Source organism: Haemaphysalis longicornis, unplaced genomic scaffold, assembly GCF_048455015.1.
Source record: "Haemaphysalis longicornis isolate Haplotype H1 unplaced genomic scaffold, Haemaphysalis longicornis Haplotype H1 scaffold_3, whole genome shotgun sequence".
Taxonomy (NCBI): Eukaryota; Metazoa; Arthropoda; class Arachnida; order Ixodida; family Ixodidae; genus Haemaphysalis; species Haemaphysalis longicornis.
This window is the reverse complement of record NW_027526335.1, coordinates 85939509-85959627: the sequence shown is the minus strand read 5'-3', so window position 1 is coordinate 85959627 and position 20119 is coordinate 85939509. Positions and strand designations below refer to the sequence as shown.

The 20119-nt window shown below is 45.4% G+C and overlaps 2 protein-coding genes across 3 annotated transcripts in view; one reads left to right on the top strand and one right to left on the bottom strand.

Moving 5' to 3' along the window:
• Eip78c (Ecdysone-induced protein 78C) overlaps positions 1–9321 on the bottom strand; it is a 142462-nt gene extending 133141 nt beyond the window's left edge. Inside the window, exon 1 of one of the 2 annotated variants that reach the window (XR_013323520.1) lies at positions 8815–9321. Coding sequence is in view for 1 of the 2 variants with exons in the window: in XM_077703643.1 (XP_077559769.1) it covers positions 8815–8920 (106 nt within the window). In the remaining variant the exon portion in view is untranslated. The remainder of the gene's footprint in view (positions 1–8814) is intronic. The other variant, XM_077703643.1, reaches the window with a different exon arrangement.
• Positions 9322–9488: 167 nt separating this feature from the next.
• LOC144174769 (WD repeat domain phosphoinositide-interacting protein 4-like) lies at positions 9489–19677 on the top strand. Its single transcript, XM_077703645.1, has 11 exons — positions 9489–9696; positions 11346–11420; positions 11518–11622; positions 11689–11776; positions 12225–12319; positions 13381–13466; positions 15389–15511; positions 16909–16994; positions 17942–18043; positions 18373–18491; positions 19511–19677. Exons 1-11 carry the CDS (start codon positions 9636–9638, stop codon positions 19618–19620), a joined length of 1050 nt encoding a protein of 349 aa, XP_077559771.1. The 5' UTR covers positions 9489–9635; the 3' UTR covers positions 19621–19677.
• The last annotated feature ends 442 nt before the right edge of the window (positions 19678–20119 follow it).

Genomic DNA, 20119 nt, shown 5'->3' with positions numbered 1-20119 from the left:
GCTTGGTGATGCGAACGCTAGCAAGTGCAGTCACAGAGCGAAGAGAAGAAGAAATAGGAGAAGAAATGCTCATACAGAAAAGGATGACGATGGTAATGAAAGGATCGACACGCTCGTAAATTGAACGCCAATGGTTTGGCAGTCACATCATACGCAGTCCTGAAGTTTCCCGGTAGTTCTTTAGAAGCCGTGTGCTTGAAACCTACGATTAACTCGCACAGGCGTACGGGCGAAGTTAGCTCTACTCAGGTACGAACGGGAAAGAAAAACAAGAGCAAGACGCTTTCTATGGAGCGTGGTGTCTCCCGTATTGTTATTGTTGCTCCGCCTGCAACAAACACGACGTTTGTTGATGACCGTGATGATCCTTTCCACAACACTTGATTCTTTACTTTGCAAACTTCTGATTGTTCGCATTGTTTGCTCGAGCTGATTGTGTGCCTTTTGCTCGAAAAAATTGTTTATCGTCACTTCCCCCCCCCCCCCCCTCTTGTGTGCTTTTTGTTCGGTGTTCTTTGTTACTCTTGACACACGTCAGCTCAAACTCTTTCACCTTGTTTACATTGTCCAACTTCTATCCCAATTGTGTCTACATTTTTCGATGAATCGCACGTTTCAGTTTTTAAACAATGGATATTTCGTTTCATGTATATATACACGGTTTCTAAAGACTTACCAGAAAACTCCAGCACTGCTTATGGTGTAGTGACTGCCAAACCATTGACGTTCAATATTTTTCGTTGGTTATTGATTGATTGCTCCGGGTTGTATTTCAGTAGCGTAACTTTCCCCCCCCATGCGCAAGCACAAAGGCTTCGGCTAGCACTTACGTATATATTGGTTGTTATTGTTGTCGTTGCTGCTGTTTTTTTTTTGTTTTTTTTTACCGATACGCTCCTTTGCACTTCCACTTTTCATTTCAACCGTCGCGGCTATCTACATAGCTGTTCGTAATACGCTTGCTCTCTTTACGTGTTAGTCTTTTGATATGTCGTTAGTTTGTACCTACTTGTTCTTACGTTTGTTGTCTCCAATTCTAGTTATGTTTACCTCGCTCAGGGCTTTACCACGGGCCTAACGCATCTTGAATAATAAGTAAGCCTTCTTTTGTCAATGCTTTGGGTTGTGCGTGCATGAGTGCGTGTGTGCGTGTGCGTGGGCGCGTGCAGTGGTCGGCGGGCTCATTCGCGAGTCCACTCACTCAACTAATTTGGCCTCAAACTCGCGCGTGAATTTTAGTTTGAGTGAGCGGGAGGCTAGTGTGTCATCGTGAGTTTGAGCCCGTTTGAGTCTTAGCCCGAGTGAGTTTGAGCCTGACTGAGTTTGAGTACGCCTGAGTCCGAGTGAGTTCTGAGTCCATTTTAGTTCTGAGTTCATTTTGAGTTTTGAGTCTATTTTGAGTTCTCACCCATTCTGAGTTATCAGCCCGAGTGAGTTCAGAGTTTTGCGATCGTTGTGAGTTTGTGTTTGAGTGAGCGCACATGTGTTGCTCAGGAATGATCCGGAGTTTCTGTGTGTGTGTGTGTGTGTGTGTGTGTGTGTGTGTGTGTGTGTGTGTGTGTGTGTGTGTGTGTGTGTGTGTGTGTGTGTGTGTGTGTGTGTGTGTGTGTGTGTGTGTGTGTGTGTGTGTGTGTGTGTGTGTGTGTGTGTGTGTGTGTGTGTGTGTGTGTGTGTGTGTGTGTGTGTGTGTGTGTGTGTGTGTGTGTGTGTGTGTGTGTGTGTGTGTGTGTGTGTGTGTGTGTGTGTGTGTGTGTGTGTGTGTGTGTGTGTGTGTGTGTGTGTGTGTGTGTGTGTGTGTGTGTGTGTGTGTGTGTGTGTGTGTGTGTGTGTGTGTGTGTGTGTGTGTGTGTGTGTGTGTGTGTGTGTGTGTGTGTGTGTGTGTGTGTGTGTGTGTGTGTGTGTGTGTGTGTGTGTGTGTGTGTGTGTGTGTGTGTGTGTGTGTGTGTGTGTGTGTGTGTGTGTGTGTGTGTGTGTGTGTGTGTGTGTGTGTGTGTGTGTGTGTGTGTGTGTGTGTGTGTGTGTGTGTGTGTGTGTGTGTGTGTGTGTGTGTGTGTGTGTGTGTGTGTGTGTGTGTGTGTGTGTGTGTGTGTGTGTGTGTGTGTGTGTGTGTGTGTGTGTGTGTGTGTGTGTGTGTGTGTGTGTGTGTGTGTGTGTGTGTGTGTGTGTGTGTGTGTGTGTGTGTGTGTGTGTGTGTGTGTGTGTGTGTGTGTGTGTGTGTGTGTGTGTGTGTGTGTGTGTGTGTGTGTGTGTGTGTGTGTGTGTGTGTGTGTGTGTGTGTGTGTGTGTGTGTGTGTGTGTGTGTGTGTGTGTGTGTGTGTGTGTGTGTGTGTGTGTGTGTGTGTGTGTGTGTGTGTGTGTAGCCAATTACTTATCCCTTCATTGAACTCCCGCGTGATATGTGTACACCGTGTCGTATGACTTGCGTACAACGTTGGGCGATTTGTATTACGTGTTGCACGACGTGTTGCGACTGGTTGTGACGCGTTATAACAAGTTATAGCACACGACGATTGGTATGACGTCGCGAGACGTGTACACCCCCCCCCCCCTTGCTTTTGTTTCTTTTATTTTTGTTCGTGCGCGATGCCGAAGGCTTTCCGGTCGTCCCATCACACGTTATTCAACGACTGACTGACTGATTAATTGATTGATTGATCGAATGATAAATCGATTGATCGACTGATTTAGTGATCAATTTATTCCGTTTCAATGCGTCATCCTTGTCGTTCGCAGCTAGTCGCCGGAGCAGGGGAACGCCTTGAGGCGCACCGCTTGCCTCCAAAGTGACGAGCACTGCGCTTTCTTTCGTCCCGTCCGTTTGCGCGGTGTTTTTTTTTTCGTAAGAGCACAGCGCGCGCGCCGCTCCTACTGTGCGTACACTCCGGCGCGAGCAGCTAGTACGGCGCAGACGCTGCCGCCGACCTGATTCCGTTCGCGCGCTCCGGCACTGCATCGATCTCGGCATATGTGCCTGCCTAATCGATGGCTCAGGGGAAGCAAAGTACAGCAGCAACGGGCCTCGGGCCCCAGCGGACTGTACGCCGCGGTGACAAACAGACGGACGTGCCGTTCTTTCTCGACTTCGACACCGAGTGCAGTTCACCCCACGCCCACTGGCCGCGGTGCACTGATACCTGCCCGGTATGCATGGAGGTCGAGTAACGGTCAGCTCCACAAAGGCCATATTCTGGCAATGCTGATTGTAATTTCTTTCCCACTTGGCTATTCACGCCAGCACGGTGGTCGGCCACATTTTAACCTAGCGAGCGTTGCTCGGGTATACGGATTAGCAGAAAGCGAGAAAGGCGACCGCTGAAGTATATGCAGACGGTCGATAGCGCCGCTCAAGGGAACACACGCTTGTTTACATCGCCTGCAGCTTAGGTTTCGCCACCGTGCGGTTGCCGCGCATGTATACGGGTTATGGATACGATCGCATGTATACGGGTTATGGTTTGGGGCGGCCGGAGTGCAGACGAAACTTGAACGGTTTTCCATTAAAAGCGCTGATGGCTTAAAGGGACCCTGCAACACTTTTCTCAACTTTCTTTCTAAATCTTAAATGCTTTCAGAACGTAGTCAACGAACACATCCAGTACTTAGAATAGGGGGTGCACAAATTCCTCAGCGCGAAATTACTTATCTATGCCCATCAGATAACCTAGAAACTGGCTCAGCTCAAAATATCTTCATCTGTCTCCAATTCTTGGCGTCCTCCGAGCGCTCTAATTGCGTAATTAGAGCGGTGGAGCGGATATTGACCGGCTTCCTTCCAGTTACAGCAGTGGACACACTCGATTGCCACTTAAAAAAAGAAGAAGAAAACAGCCACAAACGCGAAGCAGAGACGGAAGGCATATATCTGCTGCGACGAACAAATCACGCAGCGCCGCTCCGTGCAGGCGATCACTTCAGCCAGCTCTCACAATGCTTCCAGACGAAAAGGAAAGAGTGAAAGCGTTTATCGGAAGTGCTGCGGAGTCCCTTGCCGGGTCGTCTCTTAGGCCGATTTCGCTTGCCGCAAATTACATTCGATACCATTCTCGCTGGTGTATTTTACTTTCTATTCACCATGTGACGAATTATAATCGTGTATTTGTGTATATACCCCCTTCTTTAATGCGCTGCAAGTTTAAATAAATAAATAAATAAATAAATAAATAAATAAATAAATAAATAAATAAATAAATAAATAAATAAATAAATAAATAAATAAATAAATAAATAAATAAATAAATAAATAAATAAATAAATAAATAAATAAATAAATAAATAAATAAATAAATAAATGAATAAATAAATAAATAAATAAATAAATAAATAAATAAATAAATACTATTGCTCGACTCGTCTCCTCATGTACTCCCTTCCCTAAATATCCCGCCCTCGACTAAATAAACAGCAAAACTAGAGATGTCACAGGGCAACAATCGCCGAAGAAGACGACGGCTGGGCTGCGGAATGCTTGCGCGCGCAACATCCCGCCGAGCACCGCCGCTTCCCCTGTGCCGTCCGGCAAGAGCGAAACGCGCAATTACGATTTATTTCCTCGAGATATTAGTCGTCATTTTTCCGAATAGTCGTTCTTTGACTGATTGACTGTAGGGTTTAACGCGCCCACGCAACGCAGGCGATGAGGCACGCCGTAGTGGGGGGGGGAAGGGATCCTTAACGTGCGCCGAAATCTCGTACACACGGGAGTTTTTGCTTTTCGCCTCAAAAGAAAAGCGGCCACCGCGGCCGGGAATAGCGCCAAAGAAAAAATGTTATGAAACGACATCTCCGCACTCAACAATGAGATAGCGCGGACCATCCAGAAATTAGTATGGCGAATTCGTCCAGGAAAAAAAACAGAAAAACAGAAATTGCCATAGTATATGTCTGTGAGACAGGCAACGTTTATTGACTCGTATGCGCCGAGCTCTTGTATAGGTCCGGAATAAATTAGCAGATGCGCTTTTTTTCTTTCGTTTTTCTTTATCACAATACTAGATCGTTTAGCGGTGCAAGCAATTTAAGTAGAAAAAAGTAAGAGGTGGGCCCAGGCGCAGTTTTAGCGCACAACCGCCAGGATCGCAGATTGATTCGAGTCGCGCGGTTCGGGTGGGATTAGAGTTCGCGTTCTTCGAAATTGCTTTCGTGATCGTGTTTCTACGGAGGGGGCGAATGGGCGGATATTGGCGTGCGTTGTATCATATATCTATGGGCACGCGTTGTATACACAGGAGGATTCAAAAGTAATTCGAGATTGCTTTGATGCCGCGAGAGAGAAGGAAATAAAAAAGGAAATCCTAAATTACGGCCAAAAGGAGGTTACGAAATTCACGCTACTTGGGTTCTCTAAACGCACAAAATACGCAAAACGTTGACGGAAGGCAAATGCACGAATCGCGGGCGGCGGAGTGGAGAGCGTTGTCGAAATTCGCTATCGTATACAATTTGCTGTCGTACCGTAAAATTTGCAATCGTATAGAATTCCTTTTGGGTTAAAACGCACACACATTCTCAATACGGTCCTCACGTTTTACGTGAGTCAGAGTGGTGATAGGTCATTGTTGACATATGGATCGATCCTCGCCTCCTATATATATATATATATATATATATATATATATATATATATATATATATATATATATATATATATATATACGCACAATTTGTACCACCACCTCCTTTCCATCGAGTGGCCGTGGTAATACGCACCACCTGATGGATATAGCAGCGTTTTTCCGTTTAGCTGACGAAGTTCGAATCAATTCAACACAAATTTATTTAATTTGTTGATAGAAATTCAAAAGGATGTGTATAATTACATTTAAGCTGCAGATCGCCAGCGTCGCGAGGTATACCTTCGGGTAAAAATGCCTGTTCGTCTAACAGCCGTTTCCGTATTTCACGCAAATCGCTATAAATTGTCGCCGCTAAGCTCACCAATATACCTCCCCCACTCCGCGCTATCCCCAGCCTAGCTCGCGTCACCACATGGTACGGGCAACGCACCCCTGATTGGCCCCCACTTCCCAACCTTACCTTCGAACAGTGGAGGGCTTCCCTGGCCCGCCCAGACTCGGATATCCAGCTTAACCATGCATGTGACGCGAGCGAGGACAGCCAGTCGAAGCCAAGGAATACCGGACTATATAGGGATGCCTTTCACGAGACGAGGCCCATAAACTCAGCCTCTGCTCGACAAATAAAAATGTATTCTCTCTCCCTCTCTCACTGCTCGCGCTCGGTACCAGCTTTATTTAGTTGGGGGGCTGATGCGAAATGACATCGATGTGGCTTCTGCTTTAGCGGGTAATCGCGAAACTTTCACAGCAAACTTTCGCCGCAACAAAGTCGCTTCATTCGAACGCCCGCTTAATTCGAGGTTTTTCACGGTCTCTCTTGCAGTGCAGGTCGAGCAAATATAACGAAGTTCCGCTTATAACGAAGTCGGTTTCCCGTTCCCAGTGCTTCGCAATAACGACTGCCCGCATGTAAGATCTTTGCACTCAAATGCAAACCAGCAAGCCTGTGTTGAATAAGCATGCAGTTGCAGTAACTTAAATGGGCCTTGGCGTGCATCAATTATGACCGCCGCAGTTTCAGCAGATACTTATCAAAGCGAACAAGTTAACTAGATAAGCCACTGGGGAAAGGAGAAAATCACTATGCCCGATGCTGGTGCGGAGGACACTCCGGATTTTAATCTTTTATAATCTTTCGATCTTTTAATCTTTAATGTCCGGTTTTTAATCTTTGATGCTAACTTCCTTCCGGCGTTTTCTTTTTCGTATACATCTGCCCTCGTTAAAACACGGTCTGCTACAACCGAACAGCCAGCTTTCTGCAACAGTGATGAGGCCTCACAAGTAACTCCAACCAAAAGAAAGAGGGAAAGCAGCATCGTGCAGAATGCCCAATTTTGTATCTTATAGCGGGATATATGGCGCTTAGTGGAAGAGCCCTATCCCATGCCATACATACATTGCTCGAAGCGATTCTGCCTACGTCTGTATACGTTATTTTTATATAAAAGAAACCTGGTGGAGGCACCAAATCATAAATTCGATAAAATTTCACTCTTGTTGCGTTTTCAGCATCTGTTCAGAGACGTAAAAAGCCCTAAAATGAATTTATTGCACGCATTTACAAGCCTATATATATATATATATATATATATATATATATATATATATATATATATATATATATATATATATATAATCTTGTACAACCTAAGTAACGCGCAGTTTTCCACGTCAATGACTAATCTGAACTTACCCCTTTAATTTCGTCTGCTCCTGCGGTTTCCTCGCGTGCTGCTTTCCTATGTTGGCGACCAGCTATTCACGTGGCGTGTCAAAGGTCCAACGATAACACACGTTATGTCTACCTGCAACGGCGCAGTCATAACCGTTACTTTTTTTTTTTCAGTTACTAAAGGATCGCCGACCAGCTGAGCCTGTAAAGGCAGCATGCCGGTGCCACGCAATGAAGTGAATCTCAAGAGGAAGGGAACGGGTTTTAATACGTGTTTTCGTGAATGCGTTTTTCGTCAATTTTCTTTCATTTTTCGTTCAATCAACAATCGTTAGTGGCTCGCTGTGTCTCGAGTATTGTTATTACACGTGTCGCAACGCCGGCGTAAATAGGACAAAGGTGAAGAACATGAAAACACGGGCGGCCGCTGATCGACTTCGAACTGATTTATTGCTTGTCAAGTCGAGCACCTACAAGCCGCAGCGACAACAGTAGGACTCGACGCACGCTCTCATCCGCTCCCCTCCACTTCTAGTACAACAAGATCCACCACACCAATAAAAAGTCAGGCCAAACACAAGAGGATCAGAGGTAAAGACAATAACAAACCCATATATATATATATATATATATATATATATATATATATATATATATATATGAGAGAGGCAAAATCCATGTGTGTGCGCCACCTCCAAAAAATCGAAATTCGCGTCCTCGTATGTTGTTAGCTTTTTGTCCTAATTCATTGTTTTAGTAGTTTTTGTTGTCCTAGTAATTTTCACACAGCTGTTCTAGAATATATATTTTCGTGTGACTATCGGGCATAACTATTAATACACGTGTGCATATAAAAGCAAAAACTTATACTGGTAAAAAAAAAAGGCACAAGTTGCGACTGAGCCAATCTACCCCCCAGTGGCATATTGTACTCACGCTACGTAATAACTGCTGCAAGGCAACGGCTGCTTCGACGACCGAGCTTTTTAACAAACGAAATAAGCAACGAGTGGAAATGGCGGGATCAGCAGAGAACGCCCCGCACCAATTCACTGGTGATGAGGAGAACGGGTAAAGGTGGGGCTACATGGTTTTCTGCTTATTTTAGAAATAAAAAAAAAATGAGTGGGGGGGGGGGGGGGGGGGGGGGGAGACAGAGAAGCGCTTTTATAAAATACCATTTTTATATCGCCAGAATACGAGCGCTGGTGAAAATACTCCCACACATCGAACTTTCTTATAAACACTAGATCATGTAAAAATATATAAAAAAATCTCGAAAAAAACAACAACAACAACAAAAAAAGAACAAAGAAAGGCCGCTCCGGGAAAGCGCTGTACGCTTTTTGTTTTTACCGCGCGCATTTTGTTTTGACTCCCGCACCGGTGCGATCCATGCTGTCGCGAAGCCAGGCTAATAAGCAAAACAAAATGCGCAGTAGCGAAAGCCTAGCGCGAACTGCGCGGATACGCGCATATCCTGCGCAGCAAAAAGACGCTGCACATTCGCAAAGCACACGCCGTGCTACCGACGCACCGGCGCTACCCAGCGCGTGCGCTTACCTTGGTCAGGCAGTGAAGTATCTTCGCTGATGTCAGGAGACGCGGGGCCAGCGGTTGTGGGACATTTTTCGTCTTCTCTTTCCTCCGTGTTATCCGTAGAGTCCATAGCAACGCATCAGCAGAGCACATCGCACATCACACGCAAACTTCCCCGGAGGTGGGCGCCGTTTACGCTGCTTGCAAAGGCCAATATTCGGGCGTCCCGCAGGCTAGCTGACTGGGCCACCGCGGCTCGCTTCTTCGCCAGGCCGCCAGAGAGGGGCCCCCAAAGCCTGCACCATCGGGCCCTCCGGCCTCATTTAGGCTCCGCAGGCGCAGTGCAACGGGCGCCTGGCTTGCATTGCACGGGTTCCCGGCGCAGCGGAGCCGTCTGCAGGTGCCTTGCAAGCATGGGCTTTGCAGAAAGAAATCGCCGAGCAGACGATCCTGCGCCGCAGAGCGCGAGCGCCCAGCGGCAAGATGGCGAAGGCGAAGTACCGTTAGGCCGCTAGATGTCCCCACTTGCTGTGACGAACGCCAAAAATACTAGTACTTAAGGCTTAAGCGGTGTTTAACAAAAAATTATTGTTCAGAAATTTATTTTAAAATAACTATTAAAAGTGTTCACAAAAACATTAGTTAGGAGCAGAAAATAAAGAAAAAAAGAAGTCGAAATTACAGCCAACGTCAGTTTTGAAGCCTCAGCCAATCCACAAGTTGAATTGCTCAACGAGTCAAACAGTTGTCAGCTGGGTTTGTTTACAGCGCCTTCGTTTACAAGGGATGTTTATTCAGATTTATTAGAAACGCTTTATTTTTACAATTATCGTGCTCGTCGAACAATGGGAACGATGTCACATGCGGAAGGAAAAGTGAAAAGCCTGCAGTTTAACCAGGATCATGGTGAGCACAAGTGCTTTTGTCTAGCTCTGGCGTTGTCTCAAGCTTCTAGGTTTTATGATACGCAGTGTCTAGAGTGCCGTCCGACGGCTCTTTAGCGGGGCCTTGCAGTGCCGTCCGACGGCGCTGCAAGCGTATGCTCCCGTGCCGTCCGGCTGGGCCGGCCGGCCAGTCCGGCTGGTCTGGCGCGTGAGCGGCGGAGCTTTCAGAACACGGCCAGCACCGCGCCTTCGAGCTTCAGTCTTCAGTCGCCTAAAGATACCTATACGAAAGAAAAGAAGTCCTTATGACGCACTAGCCAGCTCAAGATCAGACGCTCGCGGATGGTTGGTTATATGACGTTGTGTTCATGTATCCCTGTGAGCAAGCGAGCCGAAACCAAGGTTCAATGTGCGCTCACCTAGTGACTCGGGCACGTCGGGCACGCGACGCGTGTCGCGCGATGAGGCGGTGTTGGCACTTGCGACGAGAGCTGTTACCAGACCTGTACGATCGACTTCCTTGGTGCTTCAACCATTTGCAGTCAAAGAAAATTATGTTACATGGACGCGACAAAGACAGGTAGAAATCACTCCGGAATAGTACCGTAATGGTACCGAAAGCATTGCGGGTTGCAAGAAGAGTCGAAAATAACGAACTCAAGCAGACACTTTTTAACATCTTATATTGCAGTAGGAAATATACACGTTTGCTTTCACGCCACAACATCTGTCATTCAGACCGCAAAGTTCACTTTTTTTCAGACGCAGAAGTTCTGGCGCCTTTGAACTCCACGTTGAAGCCTTGAAAATGGGTGTTTACTCCTCGCCGACAGAGGTACGACAAGGATGCAAGTCAGCCTACCGTCCCGCTATGCCCCCAGCTATGACTTGCTTTGACAAGTCAGAGTAGTTTCTGCGCACTGATGAGTCCCACTTTGTTCGTATATTAGTACATGTGTACGCTGAAGCAACTGACGAAAGGGCTGGTGAGCGCGGGACGCTGCTTGCCGGCCCAGCGAGCCCGCTTTGGCGGGCCGGGCCAACTTTGACCGGGAGGCGGCTCGCCACCGTTTGGCATTGCAGGTGCAAACAAACGTTTCGTTACCGGCTACGTCAGGTGACTCTGCAGCCGTAATTTACTATCCGGTTTTGCGATGTGGTCGCGCGACGAGGGACGAGCGATCGGCGCCGCCGTTGCAAAGCGACGAAAAGCGAAGGCCTCCTCATTGCTTTGCGACGTGACACATTGCATCTTGGTTTCGGCTCGTTTGCTCGCAGGGATAACGGCTAAGCACTCGCGAGCGTCCGATGTTGAGCTGGCTGATGCGTCATAAGGAACTTCTTTTCTTTCGTGCTGGCCGTGTGTTGAGAGCTCCGTACAAGCCATTCAAGCGCCGGACCGGCCGGACGGCACGGGAGCATACGCTTGCAGCGCCGTCGGACGGCACTGCAAGGCCCAGGTAAAGAGCCGTCGGACGGCACTCTAGACACTGCGTTTATGATATAGGAGATGTGTCCTCTTTCGTTCGCACATGAAATGGAGGAAGGAGTTAGGAAGTGCTTTCAAATGCGCAGTTAGGACAATAGGATACCTCCAGCGGGAAATTGTCGACCTCGAGCGTGGCGCATTATGTGGGATGCCTTTTAATTGCTTTGCGACCGTTCTTTCAGGCTGTTTCTCAAGTTGCATGGACACCGGACTCCGCATCTACAATGTTGAACCTTTGGCGGAGAAAGCACACTTAGGTAAAGTTCGCTCCATTTATCAACAGTTGACTGATTCAATTAACTCCACGGTGTACACCCGGTGTCGTTTGTCAAACGCGTTGCCATCTACGCGCAGATGCATCTCAAGTCGGAAGCCTTGCCATCTGCGAGATGCTCTACCGCACAAACCTTCTGGCTGTGGTCGGTGGTGGACCTTACTCGAAGTTTGCCGACAACACAGGTATGTTCTTCCTTTTTAGGATGTTCAGGATCGGGTCATAACGTGGTGATGTTTCCCATTCGTCAGTGCTTATATGGGATGACCTGACGAAGCGCTTTGTCATGGAGTTCACGTTTCCGAGCACGGTGCTATCTGTGAGGCTGAGGCGAGACAAGTAAGTCATTTGGTATCGTCTCTGCATAAAATCGTACAGGTGGCAGTTTATTTGTTGAAAGCTTGGGATACCATTTGGCTTAGCTACGTAGCCACGACAACGGTTCGAATTTTACTTTGCATTGCATTACGGCATAAAAGAGAACAACGTCCCTTAAATGTTAATATTCAATTAAAATTAAAATGCTACCTTTTGAGTAACCTAGCAGTGCAAAATGTGGGGATATAAAAATTGCGTCTTGTATTTTGTTTTGTGTTCAACAGAATCGTGATGTGTTCCTGTATTTTGGCGTATTTACATGTTAGAACTGGTAGCAAAGCCACTAGCAGCACTTTCGGTCTTCATCATTGCAGGCGTTTGCCCATCGAACAAAACGCTGTAACTGTTTTTATCACAAACTTGAGGAGGGTCAGTGCTCATTCAGCCTATCTCTGTCCTTCTTGTTCAGGATTTTCGTAGTAACAAGACGTCAAATTCACGTCATGTCGTTTTGGAACAACCCAACCAAGCTGTTCACGTGTGACACATGGGACAACCCAAGAGGTGAGAAAATTACATTGACTTATTTGTTTATAGCAATGTCTCGCTGCTTTCACGGTAAGTGGTTTCTTATGAAAATTCAGTTATGAAGAGCAGTTTCTCCTTCTCCTACCCTGAATAAATTATGTGCACATAAATAAATTTATATTTTCATCAGGATGTAATACCTGTGCTACACGGGCGTTTCAAAGACCTTTGAATGTCATTTGACTCAAATGACACCTTTGAGCTGCAACACGACGTTTTTCAAAGTCCCTTGGTTGAAATGCCATTTGAGTCAAAGGAGCACCACCAATGACATTCGGGTTCTCAAAGGCCTTCGAAACGCGAACGGCTGGCTCTCTGGCGCAATTTCTGCATGCCGTAATGACGAAACAATTATTGGCGAGTAAAACTGGGTGTTTAAAGGGCACAGTCTTCATAATTTTCACTTGTTTTTGTTTTCTATCACTCACTCTACGTTTACAAGGTAACTTGGTACTCTCAACACCGGCGGTGTGAAAAAAAAAAACAACGAACTGGCTGTTAGTGCATGTTTTGTGCACGCTTGTAGACTTATCAATTTCTTCACTAATAATTGTTTTTTTTGCCCATTTTAACTGTTAAAATAAATTTTTGTCATGAACGAAACAGGGCAGCTGGGGCGACTCCAAAACATGGTGGGTGAACACCGAAACATTCAAGTGCCTTTGAGAATTGTCGTGTAGATTGGCGGAACTCCTTTCAGTTCGAATGGCATTTGAAATTTCGAAGGCTGTTCAACTCAAATGTCCTTTCAAATGCTCGTGTAGCACAGGTATTACTGCAGTCATAACAAACATAAATATTTAACATCTGTAATTGCAATAAGCAGTGTTATTAAATTACTTGTTAAGTTACTCCTCCTTATTAAATTACTGCAGTATCACCACTGCGTATTTTTTATCAGTTCTAAAGTGGCTTGTTCGGCAGTTTTGTTGGGGTCGTCAAAACCCTCATTAGTGGCATCTCCGTTTTTTTTTTTTTTTTTTTTTTTTTTTTCGCATTAATGTAGAGGCTGAAAATTTCCATTTTTCTTTTTCAAGGTCTTTGTCAAGTGACGCCCTCTGCAGCTGCTGAAAGGCATCTTCTTGTGTTTCCGGGCCAGCGTTGTGGAGCAATTCAGCTCGTGGTGGGTTTGCTTAATTGTTACAGACTTTTACAGTTTGTTCTATTATGCCGCCACAGAGAAGGTAAGCTTACCAGTGGCCTCTGTGCGCAATAGCTTGTAGGCCTTAAGTTGTAGTAAATATGACAGCAAAAACGACGGTAAATTTTGCAAGTGGTACATGACAGCGCTGTAGGCTAGAATATTAGAAAGCGGATGCAAGTAATCTAGTAATCTCAGCCACCAATCTCTTGACAAATATGCAGAGCGGCTGTCAGTTTTCCACGTCTTTCTCGATTGTACGGCCTGCGAGAAGGGGACTTCTCCTAGCTTCGCGTGTATAAAATGCCATGACATCACTAATTATTTTTGCCAGATAAACTTGTGTTTACCAACGAACATTTTCTTAGCTACCCCAATGAAACTAATTTTTGAAGGTTGCCTCCTACTGTGTGAGACCCCAGGCCCCCCCAGTATTGACGTAGCTACTGGAGGCTCTGTCATGTGTTCCCCAGAATCCTTGCTGCTGTTTCCATGCCTGGAGGTTGCTGATGCCCGTGCACTTCGCTGTTGTCATTTGCATCTATCAGCATGAGTGTTTTGCTCCATAGGAAAGGTTATTTACACCCATGTGGCAGCCACTTTTCAGTGTGTTCCACCCATACCATCAAATCAGAAGCATAACATTGACATAAATTGACCAAACACCATTGACGTGGTGTTCCTTGGCGTTTGCTGCCTATGTGCCGCAAAAATACGTACCGTATTTTCCGGTGTATAAGTCGCGGTTTTTTTCTGAAATTTTCGTTGGTGTGTCTTATCCACCGGTGCGACTTGTGTATGGAATAAATCCGGTTCGCGGCGGCCACGCGTGGGCAGCGCACGTTAAGAAACACAGCTCTATGGTCTAAATGAATCCGAAGCCCACTGCTGCGGCATTTCTCATAGCCCATATGTCGCTTCGGGACGTTAAACCCAGAAATTTGCAGCCTTTTCTAGTCAAAAACAATGATAATGGCCAGCCACAGCCGCGCGCCACTTCCTCCCATGCGCAGTACCTACAGTTCAGAATAAATTAAAAAGTAACATCAAACTAAGTTGCAAAAACAAAATGCAGCTTATAAATTATTACAGAGAGTTACTCTGGAAGAGGTAAACGTGCTGCTAATTTTTAAAATGACAGCTTCCTGATAAGTTTCGATTTTCGGGCCGCTTCCGTTCGCGTCACTTCCATCCGCCATGACATCTTTATTGCGCTGATTTACGACAGCACGCAAGAGACGCGCGATGTTTGGAGAGGTGGCCAAATGTGTCTCCGATTCTTGAGACTCCTACAAAAACAGTTGTAGCCGGGTTCATAAAGGCCGGAGTGATCCGGTCCGCGAGTGGTGATGATGTTGGCGAAGACATTAATGAGTCACAGGACGACTGCGATGCGCCGGCGCAACTCCCACTTGAAGTTGCTGAATTATTTGTTAGCGAGTCGCAGGAAGAAGACTGATTGTTTTGCCTAAACACTGTCTGGGTACACGCCATCTGTGTGTATCAAACAATTTTTGTGAAGTTAGCTCTGTCCAGAATTTGGACGGTATATGCACATGTCCAGCCCTCCTTACTGGGGGATGCGTGCATAGACGGCGGCCGCCGCAACCATGAACTTTCGCCCCACTTTCTAACGATCTGATTCACTATGAGTTTACCTAATTAACAGGTGCGTCTTGTACACCGGTGCGACTTATATACGTTTTTTTTGCGGAAAACAGTCATTTTGAGGGGGGTGCGACTTATACAAAGGTGCGAGTTATAGACCGGAAAATACGGTAGTATATATTACAATAATCACCGTGCACAGCGTCACCAAAGCCTTCATGCAGCCCATTTGCTTTACTGTACTGAATGTAATCCAGTGAGTGAGCAAAAGCACTCTGCTTTACGCATGGTTTCAGGACCTCTCGGCAACTGTGCCCAGCTGTTCCATGTCTCCGGTGACCATAGCGGCCCACCAGACTGACATTGCGTGCATTGCGCTCAACCAGGAAGGCACCATGCTGGCCACAGCATCTCAAAAGGTTTGCCGTACTTTTCCCTGTATTGTCCCACTATGCTGCTCAGTCATTGCTGCAAAGGCCTTTGTGTTGCTACCTTGTGGCATGGGCTGTAGGGAAATGTTGTTTGTAAACAAAGGTTATATCACCGATGGCAGTGACGAGTGGTGTGGGCAACAAACACAACCAATGAGGTGCTGTAACATTGAAAATCGGATTACGTCCTAGAAGACATAAATCTATTGCATCAGGTACACGTAGACACAATTAAAAACCACACTCAACTGCCATAATTTACGTTTTTGATAATCTGCACCAGACGTAAACAACGGTTCAAGACACGGGATCATTTTTAGCGTGGAGTGTCAAAGTCCACAACTGACAAGGCTTGTGTGTGATTGTAATGGCTTATAGAAGCTTGGTGAGGTTACATTTTGTTTTCCTTGCCCGCAGTTTATTGGACGTGTGTCGACAGCTCTTTTAATATGTTCGTTATTGCTTCCCGAGGCCGTCACGGGTAAAAGCATTTTTACCCGTGACAATCTGGCTCATCATGTTTATTACAATATTGGTCAGAACCCTGCCAGCAGCACTAACTAAATTGGCAGGCATCCCCTGCAATGTGATCACCCATTGGCAGGCATCTTCTGCAATGTGATCACCCATATCATTTGCCTACATCACATTCAGCACTTCTCACAGCACTTCTCACTGGATCTGTGTGAAACCTGTGTGAAACAAAAAGTTTGTGCAGTTATTCTGAAACGCTGTTCTTCAAGACAATCTCTTCAAGCGCTAAGCTTAAATTCTCATTTGATTGTAGGAAAGCCGCTATGCCGTCAAGCTGACTTTTAGGGTTGGTCCAAAATAATACAGCCAGTAGGAGTACTGGAAAATTAAATGCAGTGGTGGTGTGAATGGTGGGGTAAAATCCTTTAGAGAGAAAGCAATAAAGCTTATGCATTAGGCGTAAGTTGAAAGTCTTGATTTTATACCAGTGTTCCAGTTAAGTATAGTAACCAGTTTGGCAGCTAAGTTGTCAGGGGCTTTTTCTTTTTAGCACCTAGTAAAGTGGAGGTTAGCCAGCCATACTTGCAGTTACTCTAAATACATTTCTATCATCCTTGCTTTTACTTTACCACTGTGGCTGTCATCTAAGGAGAGACAGGGTGAGGAACTAAAAATTATCGCCCTGCTTTTTCGCGTCACTATGAATATAAAATCCATGATCCTGTGCCAGAAATATGCTTGCAGTAGTATATTTTTATGTACGACTCGTACATAGTCGCAGCCTAGGACTGCCACAATGGTTGTCACTGCAGGCTTCTAAATTGAAACGAAATAATTTCTAAGTAATGCTGTCAGCCACCCCGTAGTTTCCTAGTATAAATGATGGCGTCTTGGCCTCTCTCTGTCATAAGGGAACTCTGATCCGGGTGTTCGACACGCTCAAACGGAACTTGGTCGTGGAGCTGAGGAGAGGAGCCGACCACGCTACACTTTACTGGTACGTGCACCTTGTACAGGGGGGAGTTGAAATACGAACAGAGCACCCAGCCTGTACAACAAAACTGAAATTGGTTTAAAGATACCTTCTGTACTTTTTAGGTTAGAAAACTAATTGCCTGAAACTTAATTTCAGCACTATTAACTAACTAAACAAGATTTCAGTGAGATTTTTACGTCAGTGCAATCAGAAATGTCTATTCTGTGCAAGGAAGCTATTAGATCACTGCAAGGAGCCCTTTAGGCATAAGGAAAGAACAAGAAATGTTTCAGCTTCCTTTCAAAATCAGAAACAGTTTCATGTCAAAAATAAAGTGAAACTTCTGTCTTCTTTTTTGGATACCGAGCCTAATGTACCATTAAAAGAAATAGAGCAATAATCTAATAGCTTCCTTGCACAGAATAGACCTTCCTGATCACGCTGACATAAAAATCTTGTTGAGTTCTTGCCTAACTAGTTATTCTTGGGCTGACTTTGTGAAGGTAATTAGCCTGGTAACTCAAGAAGTATAGAAAATATCTTTTAACTGATTTATTTTGTTATTAGGTTAGTTACATAAATTCTCCAACTTTGACTAAATTTGGTCAGGAAGCGATGCCGGTAATTTACTTTGAGGCACCTTTTGATGCTGTGTTGCCACTGAGCAGGGTGATCGTTGAAGGGCATTGTGCTAACTGCAATCAGCCTGCTGCGCGCTTGGCTCTCAAATATAGTAGATAACAAGCACTTCCATCCTGCTCACTAGCGCCAGACTGCAAAAAGGTGCCGCAAAATAAATGTGAAGCATTTCCTTTACGCGTACACCACACTCTCAAACACTCTAAAAGAACTACGCATGCATCAAAGGCTGTGTGCTCTGTTGTTCATATTTCTTTTAATTCACCCTGTATAGATGCCTGTTGTGTCCTCGCGTACTTCCACCACTGACAACACTCGTTTGCTTTCAGCATCAATTTCAGCCAGGACTCTGAGTACCTGTGTGCCTCGAGTGACAAGGGGACGGTCCACATCTTTGCCCTAAGGAACACCAAGCTGAACAAGCGCTCCACGTGAGTTGTTATGGTGGTGTCCCTCGTACCATGGCCGTCTCATTTCTGTCGTCGAGCGTGATGTATCTCTGGCTACAACCTCAAAATTTGTCTGTTCATACATGTTTGCATGTATGTTCGTACGTCATGGCATCCGTTGTTACCTTCGTCATCGGGACTTCTTGTCATTGACGTGGTCACATGCGCATGCCACCCCACCCCAAACCTGTCATTGTATTCCTATATCCGCACCAGATCTACTTCGAATGAGGAATTAAATGAGGAATTAACCCTTAGTTTTGATCTTTATTTCACCCTGGTGGTTCAATGTTGTGGGGCTTCTTTTGCAGCTTTCAGAAAATGAGCTTCTTGGGCCAGTACATGGAGTCCCAGTGGGCCCTTGCAAACTTCACAGTGCCGGCGGAGTGTGCCTGCATCTGTGCATTTGGCTCTGAATCATCCGTCTACGGCAAGTGGTTCTTTTGCCCAATGGGGCTTTATTTGGCTTGTCGGCTCACGTATTGTATCTTTCTTCCTTTTTTTTTTATGCTGACTCGAAACACCGAGTCATCCCATGTCTGGAAAAAGACCAAAATAAGCATGCATTGTCCAAGCTATCCAGTTTATGTTTAAAAATAAGTTTGTGGCACCTTTTGTGCACTAGTAATGGTAGGCATAAGACGAAACAAAGCTATAATGGTGTCTGAAAAAACTTGATGCATTATTTTATTGCTGCTACTTTTTCTACAGTACATTTCGGACTTCTGAAAGTGGTCAGTGCAGTGGCGAAATTTTTCTTACGAAGGCCCATGTGTGTGAGGCCTTGTTACACATTAGCTGTGTTGCTGCTACAGCCGCAAAAATTGATCTTGGTGATCTGATGCTGAATGATCTCGCAGGACCTCGTTATTGAGGTGTAGCTTCAGCACATAAAACCCAAAGTTGAAATCTAAGTGCAGGCAATTTTTTTTCTTCCGGTTACACATCCTGATGAAATAATCATTGTAATAATTTGTGATTAGCAACGATTCATTCATTTTTTAAATAATGACTTTCAGGTATTGATTCCAATGGAGGGAAGAAAGTCGGGCGTTTCAAATCTGGTCTGATATTATTAATGGCTTCAAAATAGTTGGCCACATAGCAATGATGGGCAGCCCCTGTGAATTTCAAATTGCAAATGACAGGTTGTGAAAAAAGAACGGCAAAGCAGTAGTAATAGAAGAGGCACTTGAAGGTCACACAATCAAGTGTGCCTTGATCACAATCACGTGAGAAGCTCAGTGTGGGCTGTAGTGCCAGTTTTGGTTTCTTGTGTTGCTGCTACAGCCGCAAAAATTGATCTTGGTGATCTGATGCTGAATGATCTGCTTACCTTGTAAGCAAGAAGACCCAAACGCATTAGAGACCAGCTTTGTTTCCACCGTCAGAGCTTGCTACCCGTGTGCGGAATTTAGTTTGCAATGTGGAATTCCTTTTGTCTTGCAGCCATTTGTGTTGACGGTTCCTTCCACAAGTACGTCTTCACCAAGGATGGCAACTGCAACAGGGAGGCGTACGACATCTTCCTCGATGCTTGCGAAGACGACGATCTCTAAGCTTTTAAGTGAAAATGTACACAAATCTTCAATAAATCTGTGATCTTGAGTGCTGAATGTGCACTGCATACCAGTAAAACTGCCCGCACTCCTTTCTTTTTTCTTGCACTAGTTTCTATCTAGGGGCAACGAAAAATGCTGATTTGCCCCACCTTGTTTATGCTTCAAGGTGGTTCTCAGCAGAAATGTTTTTTCGTCTTAAGACCGCTGTAATATTGCTTTTTTTTAGCAAAGTAACTAAACATCCTTTGCTTGCTTAAATACTGCTCGCTCGTGTACAACTTTATATGTCAAGGTGCCCAGCTGTGGATTCCTTTTTTTATTGCTCAACTGGACATGGACAACTTTAGTTCAATTGACCTTGATGAAATGGTGACCTTTGCTTTCTGCTGGACACCAGTCTCCATTTATCAGAAAAGTGCATCGGTGTCTGCAAGGTGACCCTCTGTGAAATTGGCAGATGAAGGTAGAATTTGCTTTCATCCGTCTACTTGTTTTC